This window comes from Gymnogyps californianus, chromosome 1 (assembly GCF_018139145.2).
Source record: "Gymnogyps californianus isolate 813 chromosome 1, ASM1813914v2, whole genome shotgun sequence".
NCBI lineage: Eukaryota > Metazoa > Chordata > Aves > Accipitriformes > Cathartidae > Gymnogyps > Gymnogyps californianus.
Window position 1 is genome coordinate 217,141,428 of NC_059471.1, and position 18,740 is coordinate 217,160,167.

Consider the following 18,740-nt stretch of genomic DNA (forward strand, 5'->3'; position numbering starts at 1 on the left):
TTACTTGTCCTTAGGTTAGATGAGACTATGAAGAATCCTCTTCATCTTGCCCTTGGCTTTTCTTTCTCTTATTTTAGCTTTGGTTTCATCTTCCAAAGCTAAAGGCTGAAAAAGAAAGGCCAAAAAACAACTAAACTGTATTTTCTTTGGGAGATAGTTCTTTATGCTCTGCAGCAGATGCAGAAAACAGAGTGCCAGAAATAACAGTGGGGTTTGGTGGAAATAACCTCATTCTGCCCCTAAATATGAATACTCTCCTGTCACCCTACACTTTCTGCCCCATTTACTTCATTTATGGGACTGCTGTAAAACACCACCCCTAATTTAAGACATCTCAGATGACCATAAGCCTGCCTTTGCCCTGGCTTTCCAAGCATTAAACAATGCCAAAAAGAGGAGATCTAACCTGCATTGGAGCCACTGGAATGGTAGGTGGACTTGGTTCTCTCCCTTTAAACTGGTTCCTCCAGGTGTAAGTGCAGTAGAATTAGTATCACCAATGAAGGTTCAACCTGATGGAAGCAAACTTTTAAAAGCTACTGCTCCTCTTTTTCAGGGAGAAGCTGGTGTCCCTGGAGAACCAGGAGAGAGAGGAATCAGGGTAATAATTGCTATTATTATAATTTTCTGCCCAGGTGAGTGGTGGGGCATCTGGGGAGGCTGCTCTGCTGCTGCTCAGGCACCCCTGGTCTGTGCAGGACGAGAGGACTTCCTTCTCCATCCCAACAAGAGTCCCCACTTAGAAACATCCATGTGCAAATATTTCTTTCCTGTGTGAAAAATCATAGGGGGGTAACATTTTTCTTGTTTGCTTTACTTTTTTGAGCTGCTGGACATGTTCTATTTCTGATTGCTTCTCCAAATCCTTTCTTCCAGGGTCCACCTGGACTCCCAGGACGGCCTGGAGAGCAGGGGATAAAAGGCGATACAGGACAACCTGGAAAGGAAGTAAGGCAATCCCTAAAGGAGCAGTTGAGAGAGGGTGGACTTGGGATAGTGCAATGCCAATTGAAGAGAGAACCGTAGTTTTTTTCTGCCTCACAGTCTGCAAGGCATAGAAAGCTTCTTCCCTCTCTCCTGGGGAGGGGAATCTCCTCTTCAAAGGGAAGATTAGGACTGTTTCTCCCTTCTTGTTTGATTAGCTAGAGCACAAGTTAAATAGCAGGACTGTGCACTGGGGGTTTCTGAGTGTCCAAAAACTTCCCCAGCCCCACACTGCTGGAAATGAAACGCTTAACATCATTGTCTCAGTCTGGTGGGGAAGGAAGGGGAATGATGCACTTAGGCTCTGTCTGTCTGATCTCCCTCTGTCTTTCCTTTGGAAAACACTAGCTAAGACCAGCTACATTGTGAGAGGTCTCAAAGACATGGTGTTCCTACAAACGTTGTAAAACTGAGCAGCTGACTAGAGGAAGGTCCCTAATGAGCCTACCCACTGAGGAAGAGGCTAATAATCTCATCCCTTATTAAATATCAGAGAACTCCTCCACAGGAGAGGTATTGAAATCCAGATTTCATTAGCTCAGCTGCTCGAAGAAGGGCCTGTTAGTCCGTCGGATGCTGAGCTGGCAAGAAGAGGGGAGACTGCTGAGAACCCCTACCACGGCTTGTTCTCATCTTGCCTCTCTCTCCACCTCCTAGGGAATCACCGGAGAGAAGGGAGACAAGGGCGAATCTGTAGGTTTGCACATTCCCTTTTATAACCTTGCATGAGAAAGAGTCTGTTCAGGGGCTACAATGTTGAATTGCACCACTCACTGTTTTTTGGCGGGGTGGGGGTGTGGTGGTGTTGTATCTTCGTAGGGTGAGCCTGGGCTGCCTGGGACTCCGGGAAGCATTGTGAGTAACGCCTAATTCTGTTGTCTTACACATTTGTTTGGGGAAGGGATATATTGAGATTTATCATGAATCCTGGGTGCCACGGAGGACACATTGCCAGAACTTACTGCTTTCAACAGCGCATATTGTAGAGTGGATTTCCCTCCTAGCCGTATCAAAGGCGCAAAGCAGTGTGTCTCGCTCCTCCACAGATATATGCATGAATCCGTCCCAAATGGCTTGTCACCAATGATGCAAGAAGTCTGTGACACAGAAGGGACTTAAACCTAACTATGAACCCATCCGGTACCTTTAATCACTAACTGTTGTGTAATCAAGGCATCTGGGCTCCTTCTATAGTGAAGGCAGAGAGATGGATGCCTCCTAGGAAAGGTGCTTAGGCACGTGAGATGACTCGTGCTCAGGACTCTCCTGTGCCTTTGCATGGAGTTTTCCTTTGGATAAGAGGCCTAACACCAAGTTGTGTCAGATTAAAAGAGAGAAATCCAACTCAGGTTCATCAAAAATAAGGCTGGAAGAGATTTTGAAACATCATTTAGGTGATTGGGAAGGTGTTTTAGTACATGAATGTGCAAGGAGGCATTTTTTCACCCCGTTGGCTTCAGCGGAGGTAAAGCCACCCCAGTGCAAAACCAAACCACTGCCTTAGGACCAGGAGCCACAGCCTCTTGGGAGAGCTGTGCTAGACTTTATCTGCCATCCCCAGGGATGAGGCCTTGGCAAGATCTGAGTAAGAGGCTGCTTCAAAGTGGGCAAAATGCTACTGACCACCTTCAGCAGTATCATTCCTGTACAAGACAGTGGTTTCTGCCAACTTCAAAACTCAGGACAAGCCAGGAACAAGGAGTCATTGCCTTCTGGTGATGCCTCTCTCCATATATCGCAGCTCTCTGCTCCCAACCCTACCAACATGCTGTTTGAAACCACCCCATTTTGTGGTCCCAGCCCCATTTTCAGTTGTTGTTGTCTATTGGGGCTCCTGTTCACTTGTCTCTTGTATATTCTGCATTACTTGGACTCTGGTGTGTTTGGGAGTGGGACATGGGGATACCAAGCACCCCCTCTTCCCTTCAAAACTGGGAAGAGCCTTATTGCTCCAGGGTATGGCAAGTTCCTTCTCTGCTAATGCCTAACCATCTTGCTCCATCACCCAGCCAGGTCTTCTTGGGGTTCAAAAGGCTTATTCTCACTCATGCAGTTACCCAACTGGCTACTAAAACATCCCACTAAATGCCCATGTCAGAGAGGGACGCAAGCAATGTCCTGAGCACCAGGGGAGTGGCCTCTGTGTGACCCTAGTTCCCTTTGAGAGGGCCTTCATTAGAAAGGCAGATGTTGACACCAACATCACAGCCACCCTGAAGCTCTTACCTGTGAGAGCAAAGATGCTGCACCGGCTCCCTGTTGGTTTGAGTCCAAACATAGCAGGTTCAGGTTGCTGGCTGATTTGGGAGGAAGCAGCTGGCTCTGTGCCCATGGTGTCATGGTTTAACCCCAGCCGGCAACTAAGCACCACGCAGCCGCTCGCTCACTGCCCCCACCCAGTGGGATGGGGGAGAGAATCGAAAAAAGAAAAAAACTCATGGGTTGAGATAAAGGCAGTTTGGTAGGACAGAAAAGGAAGAAAATAATAATAATTATAATAATGATAATAATAAAATGACAATAATAATAATAATAATAAATTAGACTATACAAAACAAGTGATGCACAATGCAATTGCTCACCACTCGCCGACAGATGCCCAGTCAGTTCCTGAGCAGCGATCCGCCCCCCGGCCAACTCCTCCCAGTTTATATGCTGGGCATGACGTCATATGGTATGGAATATCCCTTTGGCCAGTTTGGGTCAGCTGTCCTGGCTGTGTCCCCTCCCAGCTTCTTGTGCCCCTCCAGCCTTCTTGCTGGCTGGGCATGAGAAGCTGAAAAATCCTTGACTGAGTATAAACACTGCTTAGCAACAACTAAAAACATCAGTGTGTTATCAACATTATTCTCCTACTAAATGCAAAACACAGCACTACACCAGCTACTAGGAAGAAAAATAACTCTATCCCAGCCAAAACCAGGACACATGGGTAAGGGCTAATGGGGATAAAAGGCATGTGGAGGTGAGAGCGTGTGTCAAAGACATCGTCCTTCACTTTGTGAGCAAGGTTTCTTCCTTTTGCAGATGTCTTCTCTGGAGAACACCATCACCCTGAAAGGCGACAAGGTAAGATCTCCTCCTTGCTGGAGATGTGTGGTGAAGCAGAATATGTGATTATTTTCATAGAATCATAGAATCATAGAATGGTTTGGGTTGGAAGGGACCTTAAAGGTCATCTAGTTCCAACCCCCCTGCCATGGGCAGGGACACCTTCCACTAGACCAGGTTGCTCAAAGCCCCATCCAACCTGGCCTTGAACACTGCCAGGGATGGGGCATCCACAGCCTCTCTGGGCAACCTGTTCCGTGCCTCACCACCCTCACAGTGAAGAACTTCTTCCTTACATCTCATCTAAATCTACCCTCTTTCAGTTTAAAGCCATTACCCCTTGTCCTATCACTGCATGCCCTTGTAAAAAGTCCTTCTCCAGCTTTCTTGTAGGCACCATTTAGGTACTGGAGGCGTTTTGCACATGTTGTGTATTTTGTAGCTTCATTACTTTTATAAGTCAAAGTCTGCAAACATAGCCCAAAACTCAGAAGTTCCTTAAGCAAATTCTTGCTGTGCCCACCTCCAACAGCAAAGGTTCTCCAAATGCAATACATCATTGTTGATCATGCCGAGGCAAGGTGAGCTTCAGTTGTCCTTCCAAGTCTTCATGTTTCCGCAGGGCAAACCAGAGTGAACATTTCAGCCCAGAAATCAGAGGGATCCATTCAGATGCTGAAGTTCACTGAAAGCCTGACTGCTTTGCTGAAAGGGAATAAGATGACTTGGATGCTGGAATAACTCCAGTAGTTTGTCCAGACCAACAAGCCTATGGCTATTACAGAAGTTCCTTGTTATAGCAATAGCTCTGATTGTGGGTAGGTTTGGAAGAGCTTTTATTTAATGCCAGCACTCCGATCACAGTAGCATGGATCCAGTACAGATGGAAATTCCAGTGATAGGAAACAGCAGAGACAGATTCACTCCATCCTTTTTTCAGCCCTGTGAAAAAGATCACTGACAATATTACCGAGCCCCTCATGACTTCATGCCAATCTGCCTAAATCCTATCTGACGGATGCCCAAGTAGTGATCAATATCAAAGCAGCTCCTTCCCCCTCTCACCCCCCTTACTGTGGTCTGTTTAGTAAAGCAAACGGCAAGGAAATGCAGCTTTGGCTGCATGCAAACCACGGTGCTACATGCAGCACTAGATCCAACCCAGTGCAGGAACAGAGGTGGAGTCATGAAGTAATTTGAGTAATCAGAGAGCCCAAAAAGATGAAAAGTGTTATTTAATTGCCTTCTCCTCCTTCAGTTTAACAAGGTTTGTGAGTTGGCCATTTTTTTGTGCATCTTGCAGCTGGGGACAGGGAAGAACACGAGGCAGACATGGAGGAGGCAGACCAGCCGCAGCATTGATTTCTACTACATTTTGCTGTGCTGGGAGGAAAGGCTCATTCAGAGAGGTGCAGAGTGTATATCTAGATGGATCCTTTGCAGGCAGACCTGGGCTTCCCCTGCCAGTTTTCTGATTTACCTGCGGGACTCATGAGTCCTGAGTCACAAGCAAAGCACGTGATGGACTGTGGGAGAACAAGAGCTGCAAGCAGTATCACCGTGGGTTTGTCACCTTCCCAAACCCCGCTTAAAGCATCCAGTCCCAGGCTTTACTAAAGAAATGGTGTTGCTTTGTCAGCCAAGCTGTGATGGCAGGAGAAATAGAGGCAAAGTTTGGTTTGCAAGGAGAGAGAATACTATTATTAGCCCAGGTGGGGTAGCAGGGGAAAAAGGAAAAGCAGAAAAGCTCTCAGGAACGTGAGCCCTTCTTTAGGTCCAAAGCAGAAGCAGTATGTTTCAAGTGAAGAGCAGAGTTGCTCCAAATTTAACTTAATTATGTGAATCAGTGAGATGATAGTTACAAGAAAAGGCAGGTTGGTCCATCTGGAAAAGATGTTAGTCTGGGGCCAGCATGGGCCAATGCATGAGAAATGCCACAATGCATGATGAAACCATCATCTCCACTGGGAATTTTAGAGGGGACAAAGAACTAACATGTTCCTGCTGGCTTACAGGGGGATTGCGGGAAGGATGGCTTGAAAGGCGAAAGAGGTCCTCCAGGCCCAAAGGTATGTCCTGAATGCATGGAGGCATCTTTGTGTTGGTGCCATTGTGTTGGGCTGGCCAGAGGGGAAGAGCGCAGATCTCTTCTGACCCCCTGCAAGGTTGGGTTTTCAAAGCAGTTTCTGAGATGGGCTTGTAAACTTGTGGTCACAGTGATGCTGTAGTCCTGCAACTCGATTAAGCAGATACACAACATTTAGGTAAGAAGATGTTGTTCAGGAGTCGGATGGGAAAGATTTCTAAAATGTTCAGGGATGTTTCCTTCCTTTCCTCCCCCCTGCAAGTTGAAGAGCACATCAAGAAAGGGATGGAAGGAGCAATGGCTTCTGATAGCACACACATCGAGAGATCTTTAGAGGTGGGACCAACTCCTTCACTTAATGGAGAGGAAAATGCTGCAGAAAGCAGCATCAGCAGCTACAGGGATCTCCTGATTGGCACAAGGTCCACGTCTTTGCAAAGGCAAGGACTTATCCAGGTGACATGCACGGGCTGTGCCTCAGACATACCCAGTTCAAGTTAGTGCACCCCTGCATTGCGGCTCCTTCACCCCAGCACACTTTGGAATGGAGACGCAGCGCCATCGGGGCCTTCCTGGCGCCCTTCATTCCACCGGAATCTGTCAATACAGAAACCAGATTTCAGTGAAATGAAGCCCGTCAGAGAGGCAGGTCAGCCCCCGCCTCAGCAGATGTTCCTCGCCCCAGCGCTGGACCTCCCAAGCCGTTGCAGCTCATCTGTAGTTTCATCTGTGGCAGTGGCCCAGGATCACGGACCTGGAAAGCGTCACCATGCTGAGCAAGAAGAGATGGACAGCCCGTCTATGTGACTTGCTGTTGGGAGTCCAACCCATTGGAGATATTTGACCCAGACTGCATGTGGCAGTAGGGAGGACCACCAGCACCACGGCCACCTCCAGAAGGGACCGCCAACCATGGGGGCACCTTGGCCATCCTCCTCCTTGCTGCTACCTCTACACAGCTGCCACAGCAGTGACAGCATCAGTGGCATTGAGAGGCCTCAAAAACTTTTGCTTTTTTACACGTTGTGCGTGGCCAAGAAATGGAGAAGGGGATGGTGCAAAGCTCTGGTCCAAACCTCACTTTGATGATGCTCATGCCTGGCTCTGGTCCAGGCCTGCCCTACGAAATGCAGCCAGCAACTGTGCCCAGTGGAGGACTGAAGGAACCCATTGAGCAGGGTGGGAATCAAAACCCCTCTCTGAGCCAACGGGGATTTGTCTGGGGTCACGGTGCAGGCTGGTAGCAGAGTAAGGGCCAGATATGTGACTCTTGCCCCTCCTCAGAGCTCCTCTTCTTGCTGCTCATCGGGATAATGACTTAATTAATGAGTTGTTCTTGTTTATTTGAAGGGAGAACCTGGTCCACCAGGCAAAGGAGTGGAAATGAAGGTAAATAAGATAAAAATTATAGAGCGTGTTAATGTTGGAAACACCTCCCTCTCTGTCTGGGATTGGGATGGCAGAGGGGACTCAGTGTATGCGCCCAGGCTTAGCCATCAGCCACCTGCAGGACCAGCTTCCTGGGCTGGAGGAAAGAGGAGGAGAAGTTCTGACCCTTCTTTCCTCTTGCAGGACCTGGAGAGGCTTTTTGAAGCAAATGGTATCAAGGTAGGTAGTGCTTTGACCTTCCTTCTGACAAGGTGGTTGTAATTAAGCTTTTCCATGTATTCCCTCTGGCCTTCTGGAGACGATGTGTGCTCCCCCAGGTCCAGCACTGGCACTCACAAGAAGGCAGGGTTATTACATTTCCTTTTACAGCTTACCATATATATTTAAATGCTTCTTGGACAGCTTTTCTGCTGCTATGTTATGGGGTGGATGGTGGCTTTGAGGCCTGTGTGACATTGAGACTTGGCAAATACCCATTTAGAGCTTGGTGCTACCACCTGAGTTGGCTTGTACTTCAGCACTGGGTCTGCACAGCCAGCAAGACGAGACCCACAGAGCCCTCTGGGTGCTCTGGCCATGCTGTGTGTCCTGTTTAGTGCAAAGTCCAGTTGGGGTTGTTCCTTAGCTCGTAACACAAATAATAGTGAATAATCACTGTGCAATACAGCAGTGCTAGACTGGTGGCCTCCTTCTCCACTCTCAATGTTGCCATCAAGCTCAGAAAGTGTGATGAGGCTCAGCTTTTACTATCTACCAGGCAGGTACTTATAGTTGTGTTGGTTACCTTCAGCTCCTCTCTGTAAACTCTGGAGATGTGACCGAGGGAGGTGAGGGACTGACCTGGTCAAATGTAGGGGTTTTATTTAGGATGGGGAGAGCCACCACGTAAGCACCATCGATCAGCTCCTAGATGCCCAAACCGTAGACACCTGTATTTAAATCAGCCGTTGGCTGTCGGGGCACATCACTTCACCAGGTGCCCTGGGAGCCCCACTGGAAATGCATCGGTCGTTGCTTTGGGGTGGCTGTGCTTGCACTGTCGTGTGTCAGGAACAGGAGGGTGGCACTGGGCTACTGCCTTAACAGTCTCCACTGGTTGCAGCTAGCACTGCTGAAGGACCTCTCTAACGCACTCCTGCGGGACGGGCTGGATGGGCTGGTACGGCAGCTGGGTGGCTCCAGGACAAGCAAGACCTCCAGGAGAAAGCAGGCAGCTCTGCATGCCACTGAGCACGGCGTGAGTATTGTCATCTGTCATCCTCAGGGGGCAGGCAGACCTCGAAGGAAATGAGAGAGAGACAGAAATGAATCATTGAAAGCTTCAGGGTCCCCTCTGTCATCAAGCAGGTGACGGTGACTTGCAGCCACTGTAAGAAACAGTTAAGCTGGAAGAGGCTAATGGCTCGCACCAGGATCTTTGATCTTCAGGTTAAACTGATGGGATTGCGAAGCACTCTTTTTTCAGTGGAAATAAAGGAATCAGTCAACCCTTGTTGCTGATGGAGGTAGCTAGAAGACATCCTGTAAAGCCATCAGCCTCCTTGTGCCCTTTGAGGGCTGGGGGTTGTTGGAGCGGTGGAAGTGCGAGGAGAGCAAAGCAGCTGAAAGCACGAGAAGTGGTCACGAGGGTTGGCCTCAAAAGCAAGCGGGATCCCAGGGAGGTAGGACTAGCTTGGAAGGAAGGCCTGGAGGTGGCCAGCAGGGAATTGCTGACTACTCGCTCCATCCTGGTTCGGAAAGGCCACCAGGTGGGACAGAGCATGCTGGAGGGATGGGGCAGTGGGCAGAAATAACCCATCAGGATCCAGCTGATCACACGTGTGGATCCTGGGAGCTCAGGTTTGTCATCGCCACACCAACCCACTTTTTTTGACGTTGCAGGATTCACTGGTGTTTGATACTTCTCGTGATGCCCTGGCCAGCACCGAGGTGACAGAAGAAGCACAGAGTCTGGAGGTAGAGGCTCAGTTTAGGGTGCCGGTGTCTGGAGGACTCCCTAAGGTGAAAATAAACAGCAGAGCAGATGAAGTGTAGTTATGGAGATCTGTGCTCCTGTCCATCTGGTCTGCTGCAGCAATAATATTAACAGGTTGCACATCAAATGTGTACCGGCTGCCTGTGAGCTCCCAGTCCATGCTCCAGTGATGCCTCCTGCTGATCCTCATCCTCTTGTCCTTTCCACCCAACGCAACTCCTTCTTGTCTTCTGAGCAAAAAACTAGCGCAGGTTGGGCTGGTTTCAAGCCATCCCTGTGCTGGTTATCTGTTGAACTTGCCCTGCAACTTCTCCTTACTTGGACGCTGTAATCTAGGTGCGTCTCTCCTGCCCCAGCAGGGATGGATCCAATCCTGCTGGCAGGTTGCATTGAGATTGCCCAAGAGAGGGGTCCCTGCCATGACTCCACAGCCCTCGTTTGCTTGGGTAACCAGGCTAATTGCTAGAGATAATGTAGTCACCCGCATCCTTTGCAATTGCAAGCAACAGATCGTTGGTGTTTATGGGAATTAGGAATTTGTTAGCGATGTTAAGGCTTAATCTCCATGCTGGACCCAAGTTCCAGTGTGGTACAGCACACCTCCAGGAATAACATCAGAGGGCGGTATTCAGGTCACCTCTCATAGCTGCTGGAGGAGTCATGGATCTTAATTTGCCTGTACTAGACAGTCCTGATAAGAGATAGTCCAGGAAATAGTGCCTGCAGCTGCGGTGGGGCTTTTCTCGTCCTCTTTTTACGACAGCCAAGAAGTGACTCACTCTTCATAAACCCTTGTAGGTCACTGGTAGGAAATGTTGTCTCTAACTGGAGCACAAGAGCTGGGGGGTGTTTGGAGCCAGCTCCTGATGACTTTATCTTCCTCTGTGGTTGGTTCAATGATGACCCAGTTGCTCAGGCACTTAGACAGGGTGAGACAGGCTCATCCCCTCTCAGCTCCAGGCTCCTGCTGTGATCTCAGGTGAGACATGTTGCTTTTCCGGATCATTGCAACCTGGATGATAGCATTTCAGGGGCTTGAGAGGGGATGAAGTGCTCACCAGTAGATGTGTTTGCACCAAGAGACACAAACTGGATGTGTGCCAGCAACCCCAGAACCAGCAATGCTGGGATTTGGGGTACAGAGACACCAAAGCTGTCTCTGTTGGGCTTTGGGAGCCCAACCCAATCTGGCAGAAAGGTTTGGGGACCTCTCTGCTCATCTGGGCCAGCCTATCTAGGCTGGACTTCAACCAGAGAGCAAAGCGGGTCAAAGCAGCCCTCCGACCTATGGGGGATCCTTGCAGTCTGCCCCAGCCCATCCTTGGCACTTCCCAAGTAAGGTGCAAGAGAGGTCTTGGCACCTTGGCTCTCCAGCCTTGTCCTGCTGTCTCTGAGCATGCTAGTGAATAAATGGCAGTGTTGATAAAGCAGTATGTTGTGGATGACATCTTGACTTAGAAAAAGCAGTAACTTTCTTTGGTGTCCACAGGGTCCATCTGCTGGTGGTTCTGAACCCGAGCACCAGTCCCTAGGAAACCCTCCTGAGTCCTTGGAGAACACATCTGAGGAAAGAAGGAAGGAGAGAGACTCAAGAGGGACAAACACTTCTCTCAGCAGCGTATGTAAATGCCTGTTCGGTGACTTTTAATTACTTTTCCCTTTGTACTGATTTAATAGATGCAAAGGAGTTACATTTCTCAGAGCTTGATTGGACAAATCGTTGCAATTCTGTGAGTTTTGCCCTATTTTATTGCAGTGAAAAGCTAAGTTAGGGAAAGGATAAGGATCTCTGCATGAATCAGCATCAGAGCTTGGAAAAGGATCTTGCTTTCCATCTTCTGCTTTGGTAATTAGTGAGACTGTGTTGTCGCTTATCCATCACCCTCTGCAGAGCTTGGCTGTGCCCCCATCACACCCAGAAGATGATCTGCAAGGAAACCAGTCCATGGAGCTTCTCGAGTCCTTGGAGGAGAGGGTAGAAGGACAACCAGAGCAGGACACCAGCCATGTATGTCTTCCCCAGTGGTTCTGGGCAGTAGACCAGTGTGGAGATAAGCGATAGACCTGAAGGGACTGGGATGCACATCTCTCACCCAGTGCTCTGAGTCCTGGGGCAGCTCCCCCCACATCCCCAGAGGACACCACTGCTCAGACATGGGACCTGGGCAGGAGGCTGATGACCTTGTCCTTTGCATACAGGCAGGGAAGTGGGAACCCCCCAGAGCCCTTGGCAAATGTTTTATTGGTTAATTACCCACTTTTGGGGGGGAAAAAAGGACAAACTCTTTCTAATCTGAATCCATCTGGCCACAGCATCCATCCTATTATTTGGGCTTGGTTGACTGAATAGTTGATGATTCTCAATACTTTTTTTAAATCAGACTTTTAATACCCCAGGGACAGTGCAGACCCCAGACAGTGAATTTAAGATATGCCCCCTGAAAAGGTATTTCCTTTTCCTTCTTACTTTCCACAGATGTCTCAGAATAGTCCACAGACCCTCAGGTTTCCCTGCACAGCGTTAGTCTTTTAGACCCTGGTATGCACCCTTCTGAGCCCAGCTCTGGAGTGCAGAGTCTGACTCCCTTAAAGAAGAGGATTTTAGGGTCTAGGCAGGAATTTGGGGACTTTCTCCTTTTTAAGGCCTCACAGACAAGAGCAAATTGTAATGTAACAAGCCTTTGTGGGTCAGCTGAGCCAAGGTGACTGTCCCAGAGGAAACATGATGCGGGGTCACCCATCTTACCTCTTCCTTCAAGGTCTGCAAGACATTTGCCTCTTAAAAAGTTGAAGTGGTTTGTTACTGCACCTCAGCTGAGGGACAGTAGCAAAGAGGGAGGTTTATTCCATAGCCAGGAGCTAGAGCTGCTTTACAAGTGCATGTGTATGCACCCTCTGAGACACGTTATATCATTTTCAGCAAAGCTGGAGGGTGCATCCAGGCTGGTAGCAGCAGTTATCACAGCTCAGCTGATGGGCAATAAGTTGTGGTGTTGCTGCAGTGTGGTTGTCCGAGCCCTAACATCCCATGTCACTCTTTTTTTTTGGCCCTTTTGGGCATGCATTTTCTTCTGAGAGCCCAAACCATGCTCCACTGCCGTGTACCAAACCCAGCACCCTCCAGTTTGAACATCATTGTAATCATAAGTGCACAGTCCAGCCCAGCTGGGAGACCCTACCCCAACACCACGCGTTGAGTGACACCAGCCCCAGTGACGGAGAGAGGGAAAATGCATTCATCTAGTGCTGTTTTAACACCTTTGTGTACTGATGTGCTCCTGTGTGATGGAGGGAATGCTCTTTTTGAAAATACTCAGAGACAAGATACCAACAGCTTTAAAAAGCGAACTGAAAAATCCCTTGGATGTTTGCTTGCAGCTACAGGCACGGTTACTGCATCAGCAAGGATGTTTCTAGGAATAGCAATGAGGGGGTAGCTCAAAGTGGGGAGACCCTGTTGGAGGAAATCTCGCTCTGATTTAGGTAGTCTGCTGAGCACTTGCTTCTGCTCCCATCGCTTTAGCCATCTCCCGGCTGGCTCTGCAAATTAACACCACGCTGAATCACGAAGCTGGAACAAACGATGTCGCAGCAGCCAGGAGAGGGCTCCCAGCACAAGCACATGCACACACGCACCCCACACACGCGTGTATGTGTGTAAGTTGCAGCTCTGGAGACGGTGGCCTGTGCCATGAGCATCCATCAGCTTTGTTTCTCCTCCTGGATGCACCATTTCCCTTGGCTGGGCATGGTTAAAATGGAGAGAGGCCTGGAAGCACAGAGGATGGAGCCCAAACCCCCTCATTTCTTGGGGATTGGGCTGCAGGACCCTGGCTGAGGTGGGAACTTTTTGGTGTCCTGCTCTCGAAAGCACGTAGAGCTCAGTCCCTATAGACCTGCACCTGGAGACCGTGAAAATGGGGGGGTGTCCCGAATCTGCGGCTCCATTTGAAACTGTGGACTTCAGCCGTGTTGGATGCTCTTTGTGAGCAGACTCCTCATGGCTTCACACACATCCCTGCACGGAGTCATTTGATAAATCAGACCCACCACAGACACAGCATCTTCTTCCTTGATGAAACGGGAGTGACCCCTATTTGTTCGGTGTCTGGGAGCTAAGTGCATCCATGTGCCCACACACTGTGGCCACGGCACCGGGAAGGAAAAGGGATCATGTGGCCATGCCAAATGTGACGTTTGGGCAGAAAGGAGTACTGTCCTCAGTAATCGGGGCGTAAAGAATTGATTTAATCCCTGCATTCCAAGGACCAAAACCAGACTTCTGTGTCCTGTTTGGGTTGTCACTTTTTTTCTTTTCAAGTCCAATGGGAAGTGCAGAGCAGAGCCACAAAACTGATTTGTAAGTGGCTTGCAGGCTCATTTATCACAAGAGACCTAAGACGAGATATTTTTAAGCCAAAGTCAGGGTGCCTGAGATATTACTTGATTTCTGCATCGAAGAGCTTTCACAGGGAGGAGATACCAAATGTTAAAGGGCTCTTTAATCTTGCGATGAAAGGCAGGAGAGCTGGAGGGAAGAAACTGAAGACTTATAATTCAAATGGGAAATTAGAGCTCAAGCTGATTAACCCCAGGAGCAGGCTGGAGGGAGATGGGACAAGGCAGCGATTCCTGGTCTGTCGCTGCCTGAGTTATCAGGAGCAGAGCACAGGGGGCTGGGGGAGGAAAGTTTGCACTTTGGGTTTATAGAGATCATCTCCTGCCCCGTTGGGGCTGGTGTTTAAGACCCCTACAGATTAGCGCGTGCAAGATCAGTGCCATCCGACAGCGATGCTGCATCTAGGCGTTTGGCAATAATTATTGATGTAATCCTGCAAGCCGGTATTACCAGACACCTTTTTCTGAATCCCAGCCCAGAGGATTCCCCATCAAATGAAGAGTTGTTTGAAAGATGGGCAGACAGCACCACCCTTCCTGCTCTCGTGTCCGATGCTCCCCATTTTGGTAGGGGTGTTTGTAAAAGTGGAACAGCTGCCACAAGTTTTTTAGGGCACTTCAAAACCCCCCCCCCAGCACGATGGGATCTGCACCCCAAGGGTGTTTTTTCCTCAGTTGTATTTGATGTAAAATCCCCTTTATCATCAGGAGGAGGAAAAAGTGTGGTCCAAAGGCAGGGAAATAGCAGCAGCCCCTCTCTCCCTGCTGCTCCTGCATCCTCTCATCCCCGGTGGCTCCCGCAGCCGAACTGAACTCAGCGGAGGGCGATGCAAAGGGAGCGAAATGGAGCCGGTTGTTTTCCCGTCAGCAGCAGCTGTAATCACGGATTTTACCTGTTAAAAGGTTCATGGGGCCCTAGAGAGAAGCAGCCTGTAATAGCCCAAGAGCTTCATCTCGGAGGTGCAATTTCTGGCTGGCAGGAGTTAATGGGGGAAGCAAATTAACTGATATAAAGAGGCAGGATGAGCCCAGGTACACATGCCATTGTGAGAAGCGGTGGCCGATTACTCTTTCCATGGATGAGCCACTTCTTTGGTGTTATGGGACCGCACCAGCCAATTCCTGCTTCCTCCGTCTCCCAGCTCGCCTGCAGTTAAGCTTACTCATTTTCAGAGTTAATTCAGATAAATGCCCCTGGTTGTCTCCATGTGGATAAACCCATCGTCACTTAATTTTCCTACCTGATATCTTCTTGACCTTTTCTATTTCTCTCTTTCCTGTACCTCTTCCTTTGCAGGAATATTTTTTTTTTACTCCCTCTTTTATTTTCTCTTTCATTTTATTTTCTTTTTTATTTTCTCTTTTCATTTTTCTCTTTCCTGCCCTAATTTTATCTGTTCCTTTCCTCCTTTTCTCCCTTCTCTCTTTTCCTTTCTTTTTTACACTGCCACCTGCCATCAGTAAATCATTCCTTTAGAAAGCAGCAGCCTCTCTACTTTTCTTCGAGGTGCCTTATTGCTGGCATCTCAGAGCAGGAAACTGCTAAAATTGCGGAGGGATTGCAGAATGAAGGAGAGTTATTACCCCCTGCAATTTCCCACCACCCCAGTAAATGGCAGCTTTATGAGATCACATACGGGTCGCCTTCAAAACCTCGGCGAGGTCTTGGCAACCCGTGGGCTTGCCTCGCCGCTGCCTTGTGACGCTGTTCGCACACCTGCGATTTGAACGTGGACCCGGGCTGAGGGGCAGCAGCGTTTTACAGCTGGTCAGCACGCAGATGAGCTGTGACCCGGTGCAGGATGGACGGGAACGTCCACGTGGTCTCATCCGATGGTGCCGTCTGACCCACCCAGATCACCTCTGCGTAAGCCTGGGAGATGTTTCTCTAGCTTGTCCCACAAAAACCACCCTAGCTGGGCACTCCCCTGAGCAATCTGTGCCAGCGCATCGCTGACCTGTCTTTTACTCCTCCTTCTGTCATCCTCGCCACCTTTCAGGAAAGAATTGCAATTTTAATTGGACCAAAATAATTTCTTTTTTTTTTTACCTTACCTATTTTGGTGAGTCAGAAACTTCCTGGGTTCATTAGCCACTAGGTGAAATTGTCATCCAGCTAGCTAAAACCCAGCAAAACAGGACTATCAGCCCTGCAAACCTGACAGCGTGATGTCCAGGGCTGGACTAACCAGCGTTTCTTGGAAGTCCTTCATTTAGGATTTACTTTCCCTTAACATCAACCATCTAAAAGTCTCGACACACACTTCTAGGTGAAATTAATTGAGATGAATCCAGGTCTTTGTTTCTGCAACAAAAAATGTGGGAACAGGGCTAAATAACTGCACCCCATCCTGATTTTTTCCTCTCCTTCATGTGCTCCTGGCAGGTCTCAGGGTGGGGTTTGGGTGCAAGGAGATGCCCAGCTTTCGTTCATTACAAATAAATTCACTGCATTTTGCTTTCATATCAAAATATTCACCAAAGCTACACTGCAGTGCTTCCACTGTGTGGTTCAGGGAATAATTGCTGTACACTGAGATATCCAGCAGCTAGGAATATTGTAATTTTTACAACAGCAGGTACATAATTTAGCATTGCTAATACGGAAGAGAACAAACAATTTATGAGCCAGGCTAGTAACTATTTGTCCAAGCTTTACTGTGTGTGCCTTAAATATATATCAGCCAGAAACATGAGCACTGCAAACATCACCAAGTGGCAGATTAACATGTAGACATTAATAGGCATTAGTAGTTGTCTTATTTCGATCAGATACACTGGGTGCGTTAAATGCATAGCAAGTGTGTTACTCGGGCATGGCTGGTGCAGGGAGGCATTTAAAGTTCAAAGTTGCAATATTTTAGGTGGTTTTTATTTCTTTGAAATTGCAGTAAATTAATTGCACAGTGCTAAATAATATATATATTATTATAATAATATATATAATATGAGGTGCTCAGCAGGATGCTGTTTCCCTTCCCCCAGGAAAATGTGAATTCAGGCGATGGCTCTGCACTCCCAAGGCATGTTAGAGCCAGGAGATCTGCCGAGCATGATAGACACATGGTAAAGACCCCGTTTCACCGCAGCGGCTTCGGGCTGGCCTGCGTGCAAGAGCAGAGCCATCAGTGTGATCCAGGAGGAAGCGGTGACCCTTCCTTGTTGGCTCCATCCCAGGTTCATCCCCCCGGCGCCCCGGGAGCTCGGAAATCCCTGTCTGGATCCGCGGTGAGTGAAGACCTCATACAAGGGTGTCTTCAAACACATGGACGCGAGGGGAACCCCGGTTGCCCACTTGTGCAAATTCACAATGAATGTAGAGGGAGGGTGAAAGGTTAGTGATAAATATTAATAAATAACGCAAGAAACAGCTGCTGCAGAAGCCATCTTTCTTGGCAGAGCAGATTGTTCTCCCTGTATCTGGCAAGGGAAACGTGATGCTCGGGAAACAGAAGTGGGGAAAATCAAACTTAATCAATGAGGGAACATAATAACCTGGTTCACGGGGAAAGCAGCATAGCTGAAGGGTGTTTTGTGTCCTGAGAGTGTAGAAGATATTTGTATGTGTGTTTAAATATGTAAATATATGTGTGTGTTTATAAACACATACATCTCTGACACACCTGCACAATTACATTGTCGACTTCAACACAATATGCCAGAAATGGAAAGTGCAAAGAGTTGATTTTTACAAAATTTAAGAGACGAAGACCTATTTCCAGCAGTTAAGGATGAAAAATTCTGAACAACAGGTTTCCCCTAAGTTTGAATGAATTTCTTTGAAAGCAGTGAGTGACCCTCACCCTGCGTTCCCAGGAGAAATGGCAGCACTGCGCTGAGCTCATCCACACCATGAAAAAACACATCTTCTCATAGCCCTCCATGAAGGGCCAGGGTTAAGGTGTGTCATCCGTGCCATTGCCAAAAGCCTGGTACTGAGGCATTTCTTGGTTCACGGACCCCAGCAGCCCCTATGCAATGGGCAGCACCAGCTCTCAGATGTCCCGTCCGGGCTGGAGCAGATCAGAAGGAGCCTGGAGGCCACCCCATATCCAACCAGGAGCCTTTCAATGGGGTTCTCGTGATCTCTCTGGTAACACACGGCTTCCCTGTGAGATGCCTCCAGCCTCTCCACTTGCTGCCTAACGTCTCGCTGCTCAGAGATGTCTTTTCCATGGCTCAAGGATGAAAAGTTTCTCCAACTGCTCTCACACTTCCCTCTTTTCTTTTTCAATTCAAGGCGTACCCAGGCCCTCATCACCCGAGGAGAATTAAGGTACAGCATTCATGTTGTACTCCTCTTATCGCAGCTGCGCACGGTGAGGATGCAGCTGGTCCTTTCTCCCATCACGCCACATCCCAGCCCCGTTCTGTATATGCATTTTTTTTCTTACAGAAGGAGGAAACTGGCCCAGCAGATCCACCCTCCCATGGCCAAAAGGTCAGTGCTTTTGTTTCACCTTTTAATGCAGATGATACCCAACGGCACCTGGGGGGAGTCAGGATGGTGATCCATCTCCCAGAGCAGTCTCATTTGGAGGCTGAGGAATCATGGGTGAAAATTGGCCAGGCCAGTAGGTTCAAGAGGTAGTAGTCAACAGTTTTGGCCATTGGTAATGAGCAGAGATTCCAGGCTTGAACCTTTCACAGCTGATCCAAACATAGGTTTTTTGTTTTGGGGATCCTCAATAGTTTTGTCCTCTGTGGACTTCTCCTGTCTCCCTCATACTCATGGCATCCTTTAGCATCTGCAGTATCCTGGGGCAGGGAGACCTTCAGCTTACTGCTCATATCTGGCCCTTACTCTGCAATTTATGTTTTCTCTGTCTGCATTTCCACTGCACAGGATAGAAGAGA

At 48.5% G+C, this 18,740-nt stretch overlaps 1 protein-coding gene across 1 annotated transcript in view; it reads left to right on the forward strand.

Moving 5' to 3' along the window:
• LOC127024529 (collagen alpha-1(VII) chain-like) overlaps positions 1-18,740 on the forward strand; it is a 107,119-nt gene that overhangs the window by 46,720 nt on the left and 41,659 nt on the right. Inside the window, 11 exon segments of the mRNA XM_050909132.1 lie at positions 557-601; positions 877-948; positions 6,051-6,104; positions 7,472-7,510; positions 7,694-7,729; positions 8,613-8,730; positions 9,384-9,511; positions 11,377-11,493; positions 16,869-17,112; positions 18,071-18,159; positions 18,280-18,324. Of these exon segments, the coding sequence (XP_050765089.1) occupies positions 557-601; positions 877-948; positions 6,051-6,104; positions 7,472-7,510; positions 7,694-7,729; positions 8,613-8,730; positions 9,384-9,511; positions 11,377-11,493; positions 16,869-17,112; positions 18,071-18,159; positions 18,280-18,324 (987 nt within the window).